General features: G+C 50.9%; 1 protein-coding gene across 1 annotated transcript in view; it reads right to left on the reverse strand.

The window, feature by feature from the left end:
* FAM178B (family with sequence similarity 178 member B) overlaps positions 1-21,971 on the reverse strand; it is a 99,740-nt gene that overhangs the window by 55,278 nt on the left and 22,491 nt on the right. The window contains 3 exon segments of the mRNA XM_068564177.1: positions 9,520-9,604; positions 13,186-13,291; positions 19,547-19,699. Of these exon segments, the coding sequence (XP_068420278.1) occupies positions 9,520-9,604; positions 13,186-13,291; positions 19,547-19,699 (344 nt within the window).

The raw sequence follows: 21,971 nt of genomic DNA on the forward strand, positions 1-21,971 counted from the left end.
CAACTGCTGAGCCTGCGCTCTAGAGCCCGCGAGCCACAGCTACTGAAGCCCGCGCACCTAGAGCCCCGTGCTCCGCAACAAGAGAAGCCACTGCAATGAGAAGCCCGTGCACCGCAACAAAAAGTAGCCCCTGCTAGCTGCAACTAAAGCCCACGGGCAGCAACAAAGACCCAGCGCAGCCATAAATAAATAAATAAATAAATAAATAAATAAAATTTATATAAAAAAAAAGAAGCTATACAGATGGCAAATAAGCCTATGCAAAGATCATCAGGTTTTAGGGAAATGCAAATTAAAACACATACTTCTTAAAAAGACTGACTATACCAAGTGGTAGGGAAGATGTGGAGCAACTGGAACTCCCCCACACCGTTGGTGGAGATGGTATGACCACTTAGAGAAAAATAGTTTGGCAATGTCTTAACAACGTAAACACACATTTATCGTATGACCCAGCCTATCCACTTGTAGATGTTTACCCTAAGGGACCTCCCCACAAAGACTTGCATAACAATGTTTATAGCAGCTTTATTTTAATAGCCCCCAAACTGAAAACAACCGAAACATCCACCAAGAGGTGACTGGATGAACAAACTGTGGTACTGCCCCGCAACAGAATGCCACCCGGCTACTGAAAGGGATAAACTATTGATACACACAATAGCATGCATGAATTTCAAAGTAATTGAAAGAAGCCAGACCAAAAAAAAAAAAAAAAAGAGTACCTACTGCATGGCTCCATTTATATAAAATTACAGAAAATGCAAACTAATCTGGAGTGACAAAAAGTAGATCGGTGGTTTCCTAGGGACAAAAGGGGAGAGAGATGAATTAATTACAAAGAGGCACAAGAAAATTTGGGGGGCAGGGGACAACGGATATTATTTTTTGATTGTGGTGACAGTTTTATGGGTATATACCTGTGTTTCGTGTATAAGTTGTACACGTTAAATGTGTATAGGTTAATGTATGTTGATTATGCCTCAACAAAACTGTTTTTTTTAAAAGATGAGTTTAAATGTAAATATACGTGTTAATGTTTTCTTTTCACACCCTGGGGGCTCATCTACCTCCAGGAACCCCCCCCCCCCCACCCCGACTTTGGAGAAAACCCTGTCCAACTTGTGCTACGTGGGCTGCGGCCTCTCCTGACACCCAGGGAGAGAGCTGGGAAACTCTTAGAAGAGGAACTCTCCACTGGAGGCAATTTCAGATGAATACTGAAATGACGGAAGAAAGATGGTGTAAATACAACCTGTAAATATAAAAACATACATTATGTGGATTGTGCATTAATTCTGCTCCTGGAAATCATCACGAGAAACTGTTAATAATGAGCACCTGGGGAGAGGAAGGGGCCGTGGGGAGTGGGCAGGGAGGGAGGCGTTCGCTTTTCACTTTGCACCTTTCTCTTGTATTTGAATTTTCAGCACTTGGTACCTAGGGTACTTTTGAAAAAATAAAATCGGGTTCCATTGGCTAGTGAGTTTATTGGTCATCTTTTTGTTTGTGTTATTCTTTTTACAAGAAACTATCTTATAGATATTATCTGGGAGGGAGGAAGGAAGGAAGGTTGAGAAAGAGGAGGAGAGAGGATGCAAGCAAGCAATGACAGAAAGGAAAGCCACCCGCAAAACGGGGCTCGCCCAAGAGAAATTACGACCCTGGAGCTCTGGGGACAAAGGGAAAAGCATGGTGACCAAGTGAGGAAGGACAAAGTGTCCAAAGACACTGCTCATGAAAACAAAAGGAATTTGTTCTGAGAGCTAAATTTCTCGCCCACTTAAAAAACATCCAAAGAATGTACTGGCCAGGGTCTTTTTATTTTGTTATATTGTCCCCCTCCCACACAACTATCACAGAAGCTGGCAGGGAATGGAATGAGTAGGTCAGAAGGAACAACACTGTCCTGGAAACCAGCAGGAAAGAAGCTACACCTGTTTTACTTCTCTTCCAAAGTGTTTCGATCTCACTGACGGAGCTGCTCTTCTCCAGGCACTGCCGCTTGGTCAGTATGATTGGCACTGGGTTACTGGCCAGTCCTACACTAGCACAGCCAAAACATGTTTGTTAGAGAAACATGAGGTCATTTCTCGCAAGCAATTAGTTGCACAAGAATATGTTTGCTTTCAAAACCAAACTCTGCCATAAAAAAAAAAAAAAAAAAACCAAACTATTAGAGCTAATAAACAAGTTCAGCAAGGTTGCAGGATACACGGTCAATACACAAAAATCTGTTGTATGCCTACACACTAGCAAGGAATGATCTGAAAAGGAAACGAAGAAAAGAATTCCACTTACGATAGTATCAAAAAGAATAAAATAATTAGGAATAAATTTAACCAAAGAAGTGTAAGACTTGTACACTGAAAACTACAAAACATTCTTGAAAGAAATTAAAGAAGATCTAAATAAATGGACACATATCTCCTGCTCATGGATTAGAAGACTCAATATTATTAAGATGGCAGTAACACTCAAAGTCATTTACAGATTCAACACAATCACTATCGAAAGCCCAGCTGTCATTTTTGCAGAGACTAATAAGCCAATCCTAAAATTAATATGGAAATACAAGAGACCCAGGATAGCAAAAACAATTTTGAAAAGAGCAAAGTTGGAGAACTCACACTTCCCAATTTCAAAACTTACTACAAGCTACCGTGATCAAGAATTTGCAGTACTGGCATAAAAACAAATATGTGTGTGTACACACACACACACAAACACACACACACACACACACACACACACACACATATCTCTCAATGGAATAGAACTGAGAGTCCAGAAATAAACTCGTACATCCATGGTCAACTGATTTTCAACAAGGGTGCCAAGATAACTCACTGTGGGAAAGAACAGTCTTTCAACAAATGGTACTGGGACAAGTGGATATCCACATGCAAAAGACTGAAGCTGTACCCCTATCTCACACCATATACAAAAATCAACTCAAAATGGATCAAAGACCTAAATGGAAACGCTAAAACTATAGAATTCTCAGAATAAAACATAAGAGAGGGACTTCCCTGGTGGTGCAGTGGTTAAGAATCCGCCTGCCAATGCAGGGGACACGGGTTTAAGCACTGGTCCGGGAAGATCCCACATGCTACGGAGCAACTAAGCCCGTGCACCACAACTACTGAGCCTGTGCTCTAGAGCCCGTGAGCCAAAACTACTGAAGGCCGCACGCCTAGAGCCCGTGGCCACCGCAATGAGAAGCATGCGCACCACAACGAAGAGTAGCCCCCGCTCGCCGCAACTAGAGAAAGCCCGCGCGCAGCAACAAAGACCCAATGCAGCCAAAAATAAATAAATAAATAAACTAAATTAAAAAAAACAAACAAACATAAGGGAACATCTTCATGACCTTGGACTAGGCAGTAGTGTCTTGTTTGACATCGAAGTATAGGCAACAATAGAAAAAAACAGCTAAATTAGACTTTATCAAAATTAAAAGCTTCTGTGCATCAAAGGCCACCGTCAAGAGAATGGAAAGATAACCCACAAAATGGGAGAAAACATTTGCAAATCACACATCTGGTAAGGGTCTAATATCCAGAGTATATAAAGAACTGCAACTCAACAAAAAAAATACAAACAATCCAATCAAAAAATGAGCAAAGCATTTGAATAGATACTTCCTCAAAGAAGATATACAAATGGCCAACAAGTACAGGAGCAGGTGCTCAACATGCTTAGTCATTAGAGAAATGCAAACCCAAACCCACAAGGAGATATCACTTCACACCCACTAGTATGACTATTATCAAGAGACGGACAGTAACAGATGTTGGCAAGGATGTGGAGAAACTGGAACCCTCAGACACGGCTGGTGGGAATGTAAAATGACTCAGCCACTTCAGGAAATAGTTTGGCAGTCCTTCAAAAGGTTAAACATAGAGCCACCGTATTACCCAGCAATTCCACTCCTAAGCATATACCAGGGAGAACTAAAAACATATGTCTCCATGAACACTTGTTGTGCGAATGTTCACAGGAGTGTTACTCACAAGGGCCAGAAAGTGGAAACGACCCAAGTGTCCATCAACTGATGAATGGATGTAATGTGGTACAGCCATAAAATGCAATATTATTCGGCCGTAAAAAGGAATGCTACGACATGCATGAACCTTGAAAACATTATGCTAAGTAAAAGAAGCAGGCACAAAAGGTCACATATTATCTCATTTCATTTACATGAAATGTCCAGAATAAGCAAATCCACTGAGACAGAAGGTAGATTAGAGGTTGCCAGGGGCTGGGAGGAGTGGGGAGTGGGCAGTGACTGCTGAGGTCTGAGGTTTCTTTTGGGGGGTGATGAAAATGTTCCAGAATTAGATAGTGGTGATGGCTGAACAGCTCTGTGAATCACACTGAATCATACATTTTAAAAGGGTGAATTATACGGTACATGAATTATATCTAAATAACAACAACAACAACAATCTGTCCTGGTCTTGCCAAATATTAATGAAGCTTCACTACACCTGTAATGGCCCCCATTGTCCTCCAAGATCTGGCCCGAAACGTCCAGTCTTATCTCCTACTCGGCCCCTTAAAGGAAGCCCCACTCTCGCTGCTCCTGGCTTCCCTGGAATCTCTCCACAGCCAGGGCTATGCCCAGGGCTGCAAACCAGTAGAACTATATTCTATCTACAGTCAAATAGTCTGCAGATGGGTTCACAGTGGGGGTTTTTTGGGTTTTGTTTTTTAACAGAATTAGTTACCAACAGGAGATTTCACATAAACATCCGTATTCTGGCTACAAGAGATTCTGCTGGCTGCCTATCCAAGAGCCATGCTCCCCTTCTTCCCTAGGAAGGGAACGCTGGTTTCGTCCTGGTGTCTGCTTAGGGAAAGTGGGTCCACCCCAGTGGAGGAACCACGTCATCCCATGGTGGTGAGCCACAGCAACAGAAACAGGCTCTGGCTGTTTGAGCAGAAAACAGTTTTATTATATGTCAAAAACCAGTTGACCTTAAAGCTCATGAAGCTTAAGCTCCAGGACACCTCACCTGCACGGCCCTGCGAGTGTTCTAGGTTAGGTAGGAAAGCCAGGCTGCAATCAGCAGGCAATTCTACATGAACAGTTCTGGAAAATATCCTAAAGAGATCTAGGACAAAGAGCCCTGGTATTTACTTGGTATGATTTCTTGACTCATTCTCAGTAAATGTTCACTTTCATACTTAATTTTCCATGTAGTGAATTAGATGCGCCAGATGTTAGAATTACAAAGATTTAAAGCAGCTATTATGACTATGCTCAAGATGGTAAATGAAAATTTGCTCATATTGAATGAACAAATAAGAAATCCCAATAGAGAAACAGAAACTATAAAAGAACAATAAAGGACTAAATGGAAATTCCAGAACTAAAAATTCAAATATTTGAAAGGAGGCTGGAAAAAAAAGAGTCTCCTGGATTCTACCCTGGAGGTACAGGATTCATGAGGCTGAAAATTCTTTAGACAAAGCCACGGTGTTCAAAGGGCACCGGCAGTTAGAAGGGGTCTTCTAGAGCCTGTGATCCAGTTCTGTCTAATGATACAAAATGGAAAGAATGTCCTGATAAAAAGAGAGAAAAAAATATAAGAAGCAATGATCTCTTATCCCTCACCCTTATCCTTTCTGCCTTGAACACTGCTGTCTTGTGAGAACATGACGATGCTTGGAGCTACAGCAGCCATTTTGCAGCCTTGAGGGGGAGTAGTGGGAAGGGAGACACAAGCTAAGCCAGAGTCTTGGTGATGCAAATCTGTTGAACATACCATGGAACAACCTGCTTCTGGATTTCTTGCCATGTGAGACGATAAACTGTTCTTAATTGGACATCTGTTACTTAGAGTCCAAATACATCCCAACTAAAACACAGCATCTCTTGAAAATGGACAGATCTGGCAACACGGAACCAGCCAGCCTCTTTAGACAGGGCAGGAGCTCTCTAGTCACTGATCTCACTAGGTCCCCACTGCAACCAAGTTTGCAATCCCTGCCCTACACGTCTTTTGAGAGATGAATCAACCGCTCCCTCTTCTACAAAGCACTTCCCGATTCCTGCCTCCCCCATCTAACTAGAAGTAGTTTCCCTGCAGTTCTGCCTCTGCCTCCTCTCTATCTCCTATTGTAATTGGACACTTAATCCCCTCCCACCTGACTATCAGCCCCCTGAGGGCAGGAACCATGCCTTATTCATCCTTGTATCTCCCTCTGCCATCTAGTGAGGTACATGAACACAGGAGGCACTCAATGTCTGTTTGCTGAATACGTGAGTAAATACTCTTACAATAAAGAATGTCGGTGTTCCAGAATATCCCATTCTCCAAGCTCATCAAGGAGCTTTTAACAGGTGACGTGTGTTGCTTCTTAAACCAGGAAAACAATTCCCACCTTACTCCAATCCTCCAGCGAACGCTGGGCTCTCAGCCCTTAGCCCCAGTCGCCCGGAGCACACCCATGACGGTCAACTCTGAAGCCTGGATCCCAGGCCCTGCCAGAGACCCGGACCCACCCGGGCTCTCCCCTTACTCAGGAAGCATGCTGTGATGAAGGCGATTGTGTAAGACCTTTCCCGGGATAATCTGGGAAGAACTTCTGGTCAGCTACATATTCCAGAAAAAGATGGAAATTTACACACCTGCAAGTCTCCCCCATTTTACAAAAGAGAAAGGCCAGGCAACTTGAAAACTCACATACCAATCACAGATCCAAAGCCCCACAGTTCTGCCCCAGAGGGCAATGCCCCACAGAGAACAAGGACACTCAGAGCACCTCAAGTCGTTGACAAATCTGAGAAACATGACTTCCTTTTGCATCAATCCTGGATCTAATTTAACCATACAAATGCTCCCTGAACTGGCAGTTGATTTCCAGTTCCAGCTTTTGGTAGATTCTCTCCTGGCACCTGGCTCTTGACTCTGGACCTGGCCTTTACTTTTTAAAAATTATGTAAAAAACACGTAACGTAAAAGTTACCATCTTAACCATTTTTTTCATCTTAACCATTTTTAAGTGTACAGTTCAGTAGTGTTAAGTACATTCACATTGTTCACCATCACCACTACCCATTTCCAGAACTTTTTCATCATCCCAAACTGAAACTCTGTACCCATGAACAACTAACCTCCCATTCCCCTCCCCCAGCCCGTGGCAACCACCATTTCTGTCTCTATGAATTTGACTACTCTAGGTATTTCATATAAGAGAAATCCTACAGTATTTGTCCTTTTGTGGCTGGCTTTTTTCACTTAGCATAATGTCCTCAAGGTTCATCCACATTGTAGCATGTGACAGAATTTCCTTCCTTTTTTTTTAAAGATTTTTTTGATGTGGACCATTTTTAAACGTTTCATTGAATTTGTTACAATGCTGCTTCTGCTTTATGTTTTGGTTTTTTGTCTGTGAAGCATGTGGGATCCTGGCTCCCTGACCAGGGATGGAACCCACACCCCCTGCATTGGAAGGCGAAGTCTTAACCACTGGACCACCAGGGAAGTCCCAGAATTTCCTTTCTTTTTAAGGCTGAATAATACTCCACTGCATGTATAGACCACATTTTGCTTATCCATTCAGGCGTCAGTGGACGATTGGGATTTGGGTCCCTTCCGCCATTTGGCTGCTGTGAGTAACGCTGCTGTGAACACGGGGGTACAAATAGTCCCTGCTTTCCCTTTTTTTGTGAACCAGGCCTTTGCCTTTGCCCAAACCAATCAAGATCCTGACCTTGGGCACGGCATTCTGTGGCCCAGTCTCTATTCCAACGGGAGGGAAAGAGACATTCCCCCCCCCCGCCCCACCCCCCCCATGATGCCGGAGAATCGCTCTGCAGTGGAATGAGCTACCAGAGCTGAACTCAGGAGCCCGTTCCCGGCCCCACCCCCTCCTAGTGGAGGGCGAATCAGGGACAATGTGGCAAGAAGCAAAGAAGAGTGGAACGTCCCCTCTGACTCTGCGGGAGGAGACACAGACCACCTCGCCCAGGAGAAGAGTGGGACAAGGGAGTCTCTGTTCCCCAAAGGGCAGGCCTGCCGCAGAGGCAGCCACAGGGGCGCGAAAGGGCAGCCCAGGCTGCAGGGGCAGAGGTTATGCAAAGGGAGAGGAGGCCGAGACTGGCACTATTCAGGGGACCTCAGTTAGAGGGTCCCAGGCGTAGGGGCAGGGGCGGGGGAGGGGGGAGCTGGAGGAGTCTGGAATGCTCTAATGTGACAGATGGCCCCCAGCTCAGCCAACGCCTGAAGGAGGGGAGGCAGAAAAGCAGAAATTCAAAGGGCTGGTTGCTGGTGGGGGGGGGGGGGGCGCGTTAATGGTGCATCATGGGTCTATAACCTTGGCCTTCAGAGCTACGTGGTTCTGTGTTTTAGCGGGAGGGTGGGCAGACTGCAGCTGGTGGGCAAGGGCGCGGTCTGGACACCTGTGGATCCCTCTCACTGTCTGCCCTAAGCAGCTTTCAATAGGTTACATGATATTTTTTGGTGCCAAAGTGTCTAGGTTCAGGCAGCAAATGATGACAGCCCAGGAAGGGTGCAGCCACAAAAGGGGAAACTAATTGCTTCTGTGGAACTCTGAACATCTGAAAGGATAAAAATGACTCAGGTACTGGTGGCGCAGTGGTTAAGAATCCGCCTGCTAATGCCAGGGGACACGGGTTCGAGCCCTGGTCCGGGAAGATCCCACATGCCTCGGAACAACTAAGCCCATGCGCCGCAACTACTGAGCCTGCGCTCTAGAGCCCGCGAGCCACAACTACTGAGCCCACGTGCCACAACTACTGAAGCCCACGCGCCTAGAGCCCGTGCTCCGCAACAAGAGAAGCCACCGCAATGAGAAGCCCGTGCACCACAACGAAGAGTAGCCCCCGCTCGCCGCAACTAGAGAAAGCCTGCGTGCAGCAACGAAGACCCAATGCAGCCAAAAATAAGTAAATAAACTAAAAAAATAAAACAAATAAAAATAACTTAAGTGTATCCCTTACACGTCAGGACCAAGGTACAGACTCAAGGCTCTCACTCCAGCCCAGTCCAAACTTAGGGGCTCCTCTGATGCCCTAGGAGCTGAGGAGGGCTGCGAGTAGGGGCACAGCTTCAGGGCCCTCCCCCTTGGTGACTCCAACCCAAAGAGCTTCCCTGATTTGATGCAGATGTTCCTGGAACCCACCCAAGCAAATTGGGGCTCTCAGGAAGAAGTTGGAGGCAAGCTGTCCTCGTAAATCCAGAGAACCCACCTTCCAGACTGTTCCGGGATCCTAAGTCTGTGAAGTCAGCCTGGACTTGGCCCGGGTGACATGGATCTGAGGCCAGATAAGGTGCTGGGGAGCCTGTTTGCTCAGCTTTTTACTAATGCAGGAGCCAGAGCCAAAGATGGCCTGATGTCTCCGTGTCCCGGTGATGCAACATCCCCACTAGCACCTCGCCCACACACTGGGCTGGGGCGGTGCGGGGCTGAGAGCTGAGTACTATGTAGGCGCTCGAGCTTGGGTACCCAGCATGCAAGCTGCCGCCCTGCACCCGAGGTACTGACCAGACTGACGGAAGAGTCCATCCACGCTGAGGTCCCACAGGAGAACAAAGGCTCCCAAAGAAGTTTCTGGAGGCCATGTCAGCAGCTAGGAGGAGAAAAAAACAGGTTAGCTGGGTCATTCCTATGGAGTAATAGCAGAAAACTTTATTATGCCATATTAAATAAGTCCCATTTAATCCTCACAAATCCACACGGTAGAAGGATATTGTCATTATTGCTACTTTACAGATGAAGAAACCAAGCTCAGAGAGGTCAAGCAACTTCCCTAGGGTCACAGAGCAACGAAGCAGAAAAGCCAGGATTCAATCCCAGGTCTATGTGACTTGAAATCTCCTACTCTGTCCACCTCCCTGTGTGGGAGTCTTGGTCCTTCTGCCCCTCACTCCCTGTGGTCACAGCCATGTCCCTCCAGGGCAGGAACCGGTGTAGGGAAGAGAAAGAGCTCAGAAGCACTGACTACCGTCAGCTGTACAAGGTAAAGTGCGGCCCCTCTTCGTGACCCTCACATCACTTCCAGGTCAGTGCCTTAACTCCGAACATCTGAGCCTCGGGAGACCACTGGCTCTGGGAGGTCCTTGGTACTGAGTGCGGATCCTCAACAAGCTGGTGGGGGGAGGGTGGGCAGGGCACCCACCTGACTCAAACTCACTGGGATTCTTATTCGAACACTCCTTGATTGAGTCTGTGGTCACAGCTGGGGATTTGGAACGTGAACAGAGTGTGACATGGAGACGTGCACCCTCCCCACCAGCGCCATCCAGTCTGGGGACACACAGGCGAGGCCAGGCCACGCCATGCAGCACACCATCCTCCCTCCGGAGAGTGCTGAGACAAGCCCGCTGCAGTGGGCGCTCCGGGCACTGCCCCTTCAGGACTGAGGCTCGCACCCCCATGGGCTGGGCACTGCTGCTGGCCGAGGGCCCTGAGCCGAGTGCTGCTCTGGGCGTTGACCTCGGACAGAGGGAGTCCCTCACCCAAGGTCACACCCCCCTCTCCAAGTGCAGCCTTCGTCTGATAACTAGCCGATGCTGGGGTCCAAAGGCCAGGACCCCTTGCCTCAAATGGGACAACTCTAAAGGGTAATCCCAGTTCCAGAGTCCCCCAGGACTGGCCGTGGCCTGTCCTGCATTTGCTTTGCTACTCAGCTTCTCCTTCTGCCCCGGCCCTGCTGCCCTCCCTCCCTCACAGGGGTGGCTTCCTGCTTCCCAAGGATCTGACCTAAGACACCAGAACCCTGCCTCCCTCTTCCTTTCCTAACTTTTTCATAGTTGAACACGTGATCGTTCCCCAACAAGAATATAAATTCACTGACAGCAAAAGCTTCCTGCTTTTGTCCACCCTCCCCAGCAAGGCTCACCTGGGAAGCATACACTAGGGCTCCAGTGACGAGCTCACATGATTCATGAGCACTAAGGCTGAAGCCTACTCACCCAGCGCCCACTGTTCACCCCACTGAAGCCCCTGGCTTCAGGGAGGGAGGCGGGCAGCAGGAACTAGTCCCCATGGGGACGCAGGATGGCCTTTCCAAAGAGACAGTTGAAGGAGCAGGGTTGGAGCGGTCTGCCCAACTCCCCCACCCCCTAGCTCTCAGAATCAACCCCGGGTTGTATGTGGGACCCGGGTATGCATGTGGGACCCCAGCAGCCCTGTGAGCCTGCTCCCCTAGCTGCCTTTGATTGGGGGTGGTCACTGAACCCCTCTTAGGCCAATCAGACTCTCTTTCCTGGGAATTTACTTAACCATGGAGCCTGGGGTACAGAGAGAAGCCGAAAGCCTGTCCTAGCATCCCGACCCTTGTCCAACTTGGTTCCAGCTCGTCCTGAGGCCCAGCTGTATCCCTGCCCTTGGATCCCACGAACCACCCCTGCACCTTCATCAGAGCGCCACCCACCCCAGCAGCTTCAGGCAGCCCCCGTGGATTTGTGCCTCTCACTAACAGCGTGCGGTTCTGAAGTACGTGGAGCCCCACGGCCATGTTCTACGCATCTGGCTGGGACACTATTTCCAGAACCTTTCTGTCCCTAGAGCTCAGCATGTAGCCTGTCCTGAACCAAGGTCTGCAAAGGAACCAATGCTACTGTTGCTGTGGGAAAATGTTCCAAGTGACAAGAAAACCAAAACCTCAGAAGTGAAACATCAGAACCCATCCTAAAGCCTGTAGTGTGATCATGTGAGTGGCAGACAGCAGCTGCCCTGCTCCTCCTTCCTCTCGGAGACAAAGATGTTGGGCACGGTCTCCCCCAGAAGAGGCCCCCAAGGCCAGGTGCACCCCTTTCACTGATCTGACTTCAGCCGTGGGCAGGGAGAGGAGGAGCTTTGTTTCTCCTTGCTGAAGATGGAGAACCTGACCTCTGTGCTAACTTCATTTCTTCCAGATGATGCCCAGACCCTGGGCAGAACCTCGGGGGACTCTAAGGACAAGGCAGGTCACAGGATTTCCTCACTCAGCCTTCACGTGGGACTACCGGCCCCAGTTTACAGAGTAGAAACTGAGGCACGGAGCTGATGTTAAATAACTCCCCAAGTCACACAGTAGTATGTGGAGGAGCAGGGGTCCTCTGCTCTAGGTGACCCCCCCGCCAGGTGACAGAGGTGGGGGAAGAGACAGGGCGGGGCTCGCTCACGCCTCCACGCCGTGTCAGGGTCACACAAGGACCCTCTGTGGGCGACATCTCAGACCGGCTCTTTGTGCCTCCGACGCCCGACTTTGCGTCTGTCGAGCACTGTGCAAGGAGAAAGAAGCTGCACTGACTGTGGACAGAGAATAATGGCCGCTCTGTTCCCTGTGTGGCCTGGGCCTGGGGGAGGGGCAGCGAAGGGCGGATGGGAAGGACCCCAGAGGGAAGAAGAGAGAGCCAGAGGGCTCTTTCTGGAAGGCAGCCAGTCTGCCGAGGCTGAGGAGTTCCGAGAACAATCCACCCCGCATGGTGGCTCTAATTTACGGCTGGGGTCCAGGCTCCAACTGGCAGGAATGGGACCAGCTGGAACTTGGGACCTGCCGGTCCCCGGGCAAGGGAAGGTCCTGGGTGGGGGCCAAGCCTGCATCCCCGTGCCCTGCATTCAGATCCCAGCAGCTGGTTCCCGGGCTTTTCCTGCTGGCTTCTCACTGTCTTTGTCGGTGCAAAGGTTCTGAGCCCCGGGCAGAATGCATGTCCCCCTGGCAGCAACCAGAAGGGAAGGGAGGGGAAGACAGAGCAGCTGTTCTAGGCTTTTCCAGCCGACCTACAACTCCACAGCGGGAGGCAAACACCCGAGCACCGCAGCTCAAAATTCACCAGGGCCCTCACGCCTGCAAGGCTGCTGCAGGGCTGTGCTCCCGCTGCCCATGGGACAAGGGCCAGGACCTGTGACTTGGAGATGAGCCTGGACACAATGCGAGCACCTGCTGAGTGGCCCGGCCGAATCACACAGAGGGCCTCTGGGGGCAAAGCAACACCCTGTGAGGCACATGCTCTGGGGGGACCGGAATGAGACCACAGGCCGGTCCCTGCACCTCCCTGACTCCGTCATCACAGGCCTCCCTCCCTCCTCCAGCCTCAGCTGGGACAAACCCAGCAGCACCCAAGGCCAGAAGAGGGTGGGTGCCCAGCCCCTCCTGCCAGCAGCCCTGCCCAGGCTGTTGTGCCGGCACGCTCCCGCCACCTGGCGGCAGGCCGCGGTCCTCACCTGGAACAGCCACCGGAGCAGTGGCACGGGGTGGTGGCCCGAGGTCAGGTAGAGGCTGCTCAGGAGGCCGCTGCGCAGGAAGGAGAGCTGCTGGGCCAGCGGGGAGCTGTGGGAGCGAAGGGACAGAGGGGCGAGGTCAGGGAGGTAGCCTTCTCAACACGCCTGTCTCCGCGAGGCTGGGTTGGGGGGGATGGTTCAGATTTCCGCTTCACCGGGATGCTAGAAGCGCGTCAGTCACTGCTCTGGACAAAACTGCTGGTGGAGCCCTGGTGCAAGCATCCGCTGGAAGGTAAAACCACCCATGGCACCATGAGAATCACCTGCTGTCCACAAACACATGTCACAGTGGGGTTTTTTTTTTCTTTGGTTGGTTTTGGTTTTTCTTTGGCCACGCCGTGCGGCACACGGGATCTTAGTTCCCCAACCAGGGATCGAACCCGGGCCACGGAAGTGAAAGTACTAAGTCCCAACCACTGGACTGCCAGGGAACTCCCTTCACAGTGTTTTAAACACATGACTGAGGAATACAGTTTGTCTTTCCCGTTTGACGGGGGTGGGAAGAAACTGAGGTATTTACCAGGGTTGTGAAAAGGACTTGCGTTGCAGTGAGGAGAGGGCCGGGGAGCGGCACCTCTTAGCCAAGGGCTCCAGGCTGCAGCGGGCAGACAGAATTACCCGTGGGGCCCACGTGGAGCCAGCATCCGGGGTCTGGTTACACAGAGTGTGTCTGCCCTGTCTTGTGTTTTTCCGAAACAAAGGGGACACCTGAGAAGATGGGAAAGTAACAGAAAGGGGCCCAAGACAGGGAAGTTTTGGGAAGGAAATAACAACCAAGGGTGCCACGTGGGAGTCTTTGGAAATCACGTGATCAGCGACGGTCCCAGGGTCAAGGGGGAAGGGCGCTCAGACTCTCCATGCTCCTGGGGCCCTAACCTGTGATTCCATTCCCGACTGGATCCGGTGGGCCTTTCTCTCCCGCCAGGAGCTGCTGGCGTGGAGAGGAGCCCTGCTTTGAGTACACTGTTGCCCCGACAGATCATCTGGACCCACAGGATCCCAGGTCCCTGTACAACGAGGAGTTGATATATCTTGTGTGGCTTTAGGGCCTCTGGTGGACGGTGCTTCATTTCAGAGGGGCTGGCTAGACTTCATCACCCTCTTGTAGTCCTGGGCATCCCGTGGAGGCTGGGTGTGGGGTAGGATTCTCCTACTCGGTCCGTGTTTGGTGAATGCCTCTTTGCTCTCTTTCTAGATAACGTCCTAAAGGCAATTAATAAGGATTCCAGAAAATGAAGAAGTAACTTCATGTTTGTTCTTCTTTTTTAATGGCCAAATCCAGGCAAAGAACATTTCAGACAGCATTTAAAGTCATGACTCTAGAGAGAAATTTCCTCGGTCGGCCCAACCTCCTCCTTAATCTGCCAGGAACAGAATGCTCCAAAACAAAGATTCTCCTCGGAGCCAAGCTGCTGTCTGCTTGAGTATATCCAGGCAATTTACAAATTGTATATGTGTTTTTTTTTTTTTTTTCAAATCATTTAGGTTCAGAGGAGAAAGCAGCTTTGTTCCTGTGCTTGTGAAGCTGGCCGTTCTAAAGCAGTCCTTTATTTGTACATACAAACACGTGTGCACCCCAGGGCTGCTGGCACACACCACTCTGCTCCACGTGCTCAGTCACACGGATACTTTCATGGACTGACCCCCGCGATGCACGCGTGGTTCAAGCACAGCACCCCGAACACGGACAATACCCAAGCACACCGTGTCTGGAGGGCCTCACAAATTGGCAGGACCTGGCCAGGGGCCATGTGGTAAGGAGGCTGGCGCTCCAGGGACTCTAGGAGACTCTGGCTCTGGCATTCTGCTCGGGGGGCACCCGCCAGCTTCTCAGTAGGGGAATTGATTGTACAAGCCCCTGTAGGCTCAGATAAACACATTTCTGACTGCTGCTCAGAGGGAGAGATACCCCTTGGGTGACAATGTCTCCCTTCTGCTACACCACTCTGCAGTGCAGTTTCTGCCAGAGAAATGATCAGTCTGCCTCGGAGTTCACTGCTGCTGAGCTAGGCTTAGTCTGTAAGACCAGGAGCTGGAGATACGCCGAAAGGGCACGGTCCGGCTGTGCCTCGAAGCGAATGGCTTTCAAGGAATTCTGTGCCGACAGCTAGATGAGATGCGAGCAATCTCCTCCGAGGGAGCTCGGTGTGAGGGCAGTGCTGCCTTGCCTCGGCTGCACCACGAGTCCCGTCACCACTCGGTGGAAGGACAGGCCGGCGGCAGAAGGAACCTCCCGCTTGGTGGAAGGGTGGGGATGGGCCCGGCGTGCAGACACCGCCTTGATCTGAGGCAGGAGGAGAGTCTGCACAGCAGCATGTGGGGAGGCCTGGAGGGGAAGGGAAGCGGGTGGCAGGTGTGTGCGCTGCAAACTCAGACACCGCGGGTTACAGAATCAACTGTTGTCAGATTTACACAAATCCACGGCGTGTCCACAAGCCAAGAATGCTGACACCGGGTCCAGGTGAGTGCCTGTGCTTGTGGCAAAGCCAAGGCCAAGGTCAGAAGTTATCCTGAGAATGTCAGCATGTCGTGGAGCAAGAAGGGGAGGAGCAGAGCCTCCTGTTGGGCAGCAGATGCCAGGCAGGCCCAGCTGAGCGCGAAGCCCCAGCTGCCAACCCTGAGGATCCCGGCGGGGGGAGGTCCCCACCCGGACAAGGAGCGGCCACAGTCAGAATGCGCTAATCCCCAGCCACCGCGGCAAGGACACAGGGCCACAGGAACAGAAGGAAGGAAGGTCGCGGGGGGCGGGGGTGATCAGCCCAAAAGGGGAATCACACAAAGGCCCTAGCCTGGGTCAGCAGGTTGGGCTCCTGGCGGAGCTCCGACCTTCTGCTTGGACTGTGGGTTCCTGATAAGGCCCACGTCAGGACCCCTCCAGCCCCCATCTCTCGTCTATTTTATGGGCAGCCGTCCCAGAGGGCAAAGTCTCTAAATGCCTCGGGAATCCCAAATGATGGCAGAGGGCTAAACAGCGAGTGCCGTTATTTATACAGTATCAGTTTCCGCGCCTTTGCCAGGCTACCCAAATGTTAGCTTAAGTGAAATGCCGAGGAAAAGAACAGCAACAGATAGCGGTCCAAGCGCTCATCCCTGCTCCTCTTCGTTTTCCTTCCTTTGTTTAAACATCAGTGAGCGCCACGCTGGTTAGCAGCCCAGGGATCCCAGCAACAACCCGGCTGGCCACTTCTGCTGGCTCTGGATTTTGGGGGCAGGCGCAGCCAGCTGGGCAGCTCAGCCCCGTCCACACTCTGTAACTGCTGGACTTATTTCACCCGGGCTTCCCCCTGGCAAAACAGGAGCTGGGGCCTGGGCCTCGGGGAGGTCCGGTGCACGTGCATCATTCACACCGTGAAGCTCCGACCCACCCCCTTCCCTGCCCACTGAAGCCATCGCGGAGGGAGGTCCCCGCTGGCTTATCAGGTACCCCGAGAACAAACTGCAAACACCTCACGGGGAGAGTGGCCGGTGCACCCAGATGACAGACATGGGTCCTGACGCTCCCGCACACACTGCGGGGGCCCGGGGCGGGGGGGGCCCAGGGTACTTCAGCGGGCAATCTCCACGCCCCCCCCCGCCGGCCCCCATGGCACTGGCTCCTGCCTTGGAGCTGCCTGTGGGCGCGGGTCCTACAGCTTTTCCACTCGGGGCTGGGGGGGGGGATTAGAGGAGGAGGAAAAAGTTCAGCCCCTGGTACCAGCGTCTGTCACAGCATGTGACTTTGGTCCCAGGAACCGACCTGAGGTCACACGTCCAGCCAGGTGACAAACGAGAGAGGATGGCCCGGGCCACCTCCAGTCCCACAGCTGTGGGTTCTGGGAGGAGATTTCTTGCAATGTAAACCTGTGTAGGTCCGAGCCGGGAGGACCAGGCCCTGCGCCCTCCCTCGCTCCGCAATCTGAGACAAACTGCTGGCTTAATCTGTGCCAAGATTTCCCACTTTGTGCGGTGGAAAGAAAGACAATATCCCTCTTCACCGAACAGCAAGAAGAAGTGAATCTACTTCAAGAAGTGATTTTTAAAAATCTCCTTCACTTCTCCCCCCAAACCTCTAATGATAAAAACGATACATGTTTATCACAGAAAGTGTGGAAAATACAGAGGAGTCTAATGAGGAGAATAAAAGTCACCTGCAATCTCACAAAGTGTTCACTTTTTCTCTGGTGAGAAATTGAACCATACTGCTCTTTGAGAGATCAAGTAACATTTTCTCCTTCCTCCATCTTCATGCTTCCGGCTGCGCACAACGGGATAATTATTGAACGGCTAGCAAGTAATCCTCACTCTTGTGTCTGGGCTTGAAGTCCTTGGCACAAACAGGAAATAAAGGATGACCCACCCCCCTCCCCAGGCTAAAGGGTGACCTTCAGGAAGTGGCCCTTCCCCAGTGCATGGCAGGCGCCCCCTGACCTGGCCGCGGGCAGGGCGCGGGCATTCCTCCAGGAAGCCCCGCGAGCCAGGCCCTGCAGCCCCATCTCTGCTCTGCTTCGTGAGCAAACCTGAGGGCGCAGGGTCTGGATTCCCCGCTCCAGGGAAGCTGGCTGGCCACCTGGCCCCATTTGGCATGGCCGCTCGGATCCCAGGCCACCGCACCACGGGCATCTCATCTGTCAAACACTTCCTGCCGGCCATCCAGCCTGGGACAGAAAACCTGCTGTTGGCACAAGGCCCAAGGAGAAGCAGCTCAGGAAGCCGCCTGCCTTTCCCCTCTTATCTCTTCCACTGCCGTGGAGCCGTGCTCTGTCCCTCTCCTTCCTCCAGCTCCACTATCTTTCTTCTTTCCCTTCATTCCTTTCCCCTCCCTTTTCATCATCTCTTTATTAGAAATATTTTCAATTTGGCAATGGGAACTTCTACCAATATTCATACCCTCAGACCCAATCACCTCACGTCACATCCAGGGATCTATTCCAGAACTGCAGGCAAAATATTTCTGTATAAGGATACTCTCTACCACATTGTTTACAATGGGGGGAATAATTGGAAACAACCTGTATGTTGAGAAAAATGAGGAAAATGGTTAAATATGTTCGGGCATCAATGCCATGGGATATAGTTTCACCATTAACATTTCTTTGTCTAATTGCAACATTTGGGCCTTGTTTGGATCCTGATTTCAACAACATATTAAAAAACACCTAAAAGACAATCAAGGAAATCTGAATGCTGACTGATATTAATGCTATTAAGAAATTCCTATATTTTTTAGGTGTAATAATGTATTGAAGTTTTGTCTAAAGATAGAGTCTTTTAGAGACACAGACTGAAGTACTTACAGAATTAAATTGTATGTGTCTGGGATTTGCTTAAAAATAATCCCGAGGGGACAACATTAGTGGGCAGGGGTAGAGATGAACCAAGATTGGCTTTGAGTTGGTAACTGATGTTGAGTGATGGGTACATGGAGGTACACTCTACTTTTATGTATGTTTGAAACTTCCCATGATAAAGAGTTTTAAAGGAAACACATCAAAACATTGTTATCTTTCTATTATAAAATAAGATGGACTAGCGGGAAAACAGAACAAGATTCCTGCATTCCAGTGCTAATGTGGCCCCAACCTCCACGTGCCTTACAGGCTGGGGCAAGGGTGGGGGGGGGGTGGTGGCCTCTCCTCCATCCCCTCGCCGCCAAGGCCCAGCAGGGCACCAGCCTCCTGGAGGGCCGCTGCACTGTATCCTGCGCGCTTTCTCTCTCTCTTATTCTTAGACATGTGAACTCACAGTTGCAAGCATTGCATGGTATTGTGGTAAAGTTTTCAAAAATCCCCTAAAAAATCAACATAGTCAGGGGTTATGTGATAATGACCATGAACACCTTCTAACGAGAGGAGGACCAGGGTGGCGGTCCTAACGTTATACAGAGTGTACCTGGGGCTGGGGACAAACTTTTCAGGGTCAGCATCACACACAGACCCAAGGAGGAGGAGGAAGTGGCCATGACAGGCTCTGGAGAACTGCTGGATGGCCGGGAAAGTGGCTCCAGTGTTGATGGAGACATAACCCCAAAGGCATGTATGATGGGTGTGACCAGAGCCGTTCCATGAAACTGGGGCACGGGGGAGGAAGAGGCAACACAATCACAGAACAGATGCCTAATATCTGCTGTAATGTAAGATTTTTTAAAGTGTGTACATCTAAATTAGTAAATGAAATATTATAAGTAGATGCGTGCTATTTCATCTGTTTCCCTAAAAGCTGACATATCCAAGTTGGCAAAACACAGCTTTGGATTGCCTCATTTGGGGTGGTCCTTACCATGGGGTTCCCTGAGGGAGGGGCCTGGTAATGCCACGCCGGTGTTTACCTGAGGAACAGCTCTTCCAGGCGGCTCCGTGGCTTCAGGTGTGAACAGTCCAGGATGCAGGGCAGAGGGTGATGCCGGGGTAGAAACACAGTCTCGCCTGGATGTACTGCTGGGATGACCTGCAGTGACACGGAGAACCTCTCCACCAGCTTCCTGGCAAAGCAAGGGGCAGGAGAGCTGGGCGTCAGCAGGCACACCTGGTCTGCAGCCTGGAGGGAGGCCAGGGAGGACCAGATGGCTGCCCCTGCCCTGCAGCCCCCGCCTGGTGGAGACCAGACCAGGGACACGGCGCCACCTGCTGACGGAGGGGGAGCCCAAGAGATGCGGACTGAGGAGCCCTTTCCCCTCCCACTCTCTGTCAGACCCCAACCCCTCCCTCAGGGCCTTAGTCCAGGAGCCAGAATCCTGGTCCCAAATCCTGCCCCACCCATGGGCTCTGTTCAAACTTTCACTGAGTGCCCACGACTGCAGGTGTCAGGCGCTGAAGGATGAGTCAGGCGTGGGTTGCCCTTGCACGGCCAGGAAAAGTGTGACGGAATCACGGCAATGCCCTCCAGCAAGGGGACCAGCCTCAGAGCCGCCACACGGTGCCTCAAGGGGCAGAGGAGAGAAGCGCTGGGCGGGCGCAGCAGGTCGGGGAGGGTCCCTGCTCGGACTCTCCCTCTGAGCAGCGTCCTCAAGCTCCCATGAGCAGGAGGACTCTCCAGGGAGCCTGCTAAACGCAGACACCCAGGCCCACGCTGCCCTGAGAGGCTCATTTAGTGGATCAGAGCTGGGCCCCACGGACAGGTTAGAAGCAGGGAGAAAGAGAGGGGATACATTCCGACTCTATGCGCACGCATCTAAGGGAGGCGGTGAAGAGGATTCCTAAGAATGAGGCAGATCTCTGCACCACGCAGGATGGAATGATCCCCTGAGCACAGTACGCAGTGGGTGAAAATAGCAAGTTGCAGAATAGGAAGTGCGTGTGTGTGTGTGTGTGCAGGCACGTGCAGGTCAACACACAGACATGCACACGCATGTTCTTAGACACACACAACACCCACACACATCTGATGTGCCCAACCAAGGTCTGGGGTAGTCCCTAGGGAACGGGATGGGGGAGGGGAAGGAAGAAGAGACATTTCCTGTTTATTTCCCGCAACTGTGTTCGGCTTGATTTTGCAGTAACATAACATACACTTAACAATAAAAATAACAAAATAAAACGAGCCACAGGCACTGCACCCCCTCCTCCCACCAGCGGAAGGCCCATACCCAGGTTCTCAGCCAGGCCCTGAGGCAGTGAACTCGGAGGGGACACTGCCAGGGACTCCCGTGAGGATCTGGGACCGAGTGGCCAGCGCTGGAAGTGGAGGTGCAGAGCTGGTGGCCCACCAGCTGGCCAGAGGAAACCTGTCACTCTCTGGCCAAGTGACCCAAGGTAAGGAGGGTCATCCTAAGGATGAAACGGCACAATGAATGGGAATGACGTCGGAAAACTGGGGAAGATTCTGATCCCACAGCCTTTGGAAGTAGCCTTGGCAAACCACCACACAAATGGTGAAACAATTTTCTGTTCTGTTAACTTCTTTGCTCTTTGAGTTTTTGGCTATCTACGGTTCCCTATGTTGTTTTTATAATTTTAAGAAAGGTACAAGTTATTAGAAGTCTGTAAGAACTAGGCTCATCTGTAAAAAGGTCTCAGCTCCTGTCCCCCACGCCATCGTTCAAAGGGACTTTTGTGATGTTAAATATAATGTATGTGCATTATTAAGAACTCTGAGATGACTCTCGCATCTAATTGAGGATTTCCTGTGCAGCCCAGCACTGAGGATAAAGCATGATGCTGTGGTATAAATATCCTCCCCTCCCCTGCCCCAGCACACACATAAGGTCTTTTAACTTTAAGGAACAGAGAATATAGGACATTGTCTATTCAATACGCAAGCAATCCTTGGAGCAGGAGCAGATGATCTGCTCAGGATGACTGGGGGCCTTTCTATGATGCGTAATTGTGGTGGTCACGTGACTCCTGGTCACGGGCGACCTGCCCGCCAGATGGTAGCCAGCCCTCAGCCTCGGCCTCACCCTTTCCAGACCCACACCACTGCTTGGCACCCCCCATCCCACCCCCGGCCCCATTCAGGGATGGAAGAGGCTGCTGGCTTTGTACATCAGTGAGTAATTTTCTTTGAAGCAGAGAACTGAACTGTCCCATCAAAATGATCCCACATCAAGACAACCACCTCAGTGGCTGCTGTCAAAAAAGACTTTCTCAAAGCACTACTTGAAAATGTCACGTGCCCAGAAAATTATCAGCAATTTCATAGCCTGGAACACCGTATGCCCAGATAACTCCCTTTCTGTGGGGAATTTTCAAAACAACCAGGCCATGACTTCCAGAATCCTGGATGCACTCAGGAGAAAGGCAAAGAGCTAGAAA

The sequence above is a fragment of the Eschrichtius robustus genome, chromosome 15, assembly GCF_028021215.1.
Source record: "Eschrichtius robustus isolate mEscRob2 chromosome 15, mEscRob2.pri, whole genome shotgun sequence".
NCBI lineage: Eukaryota > Metazoa > Chordata > Mammalia > Artiodactyla > Eschrichtiidae > Eschrichtius > Eschrichtius robustus.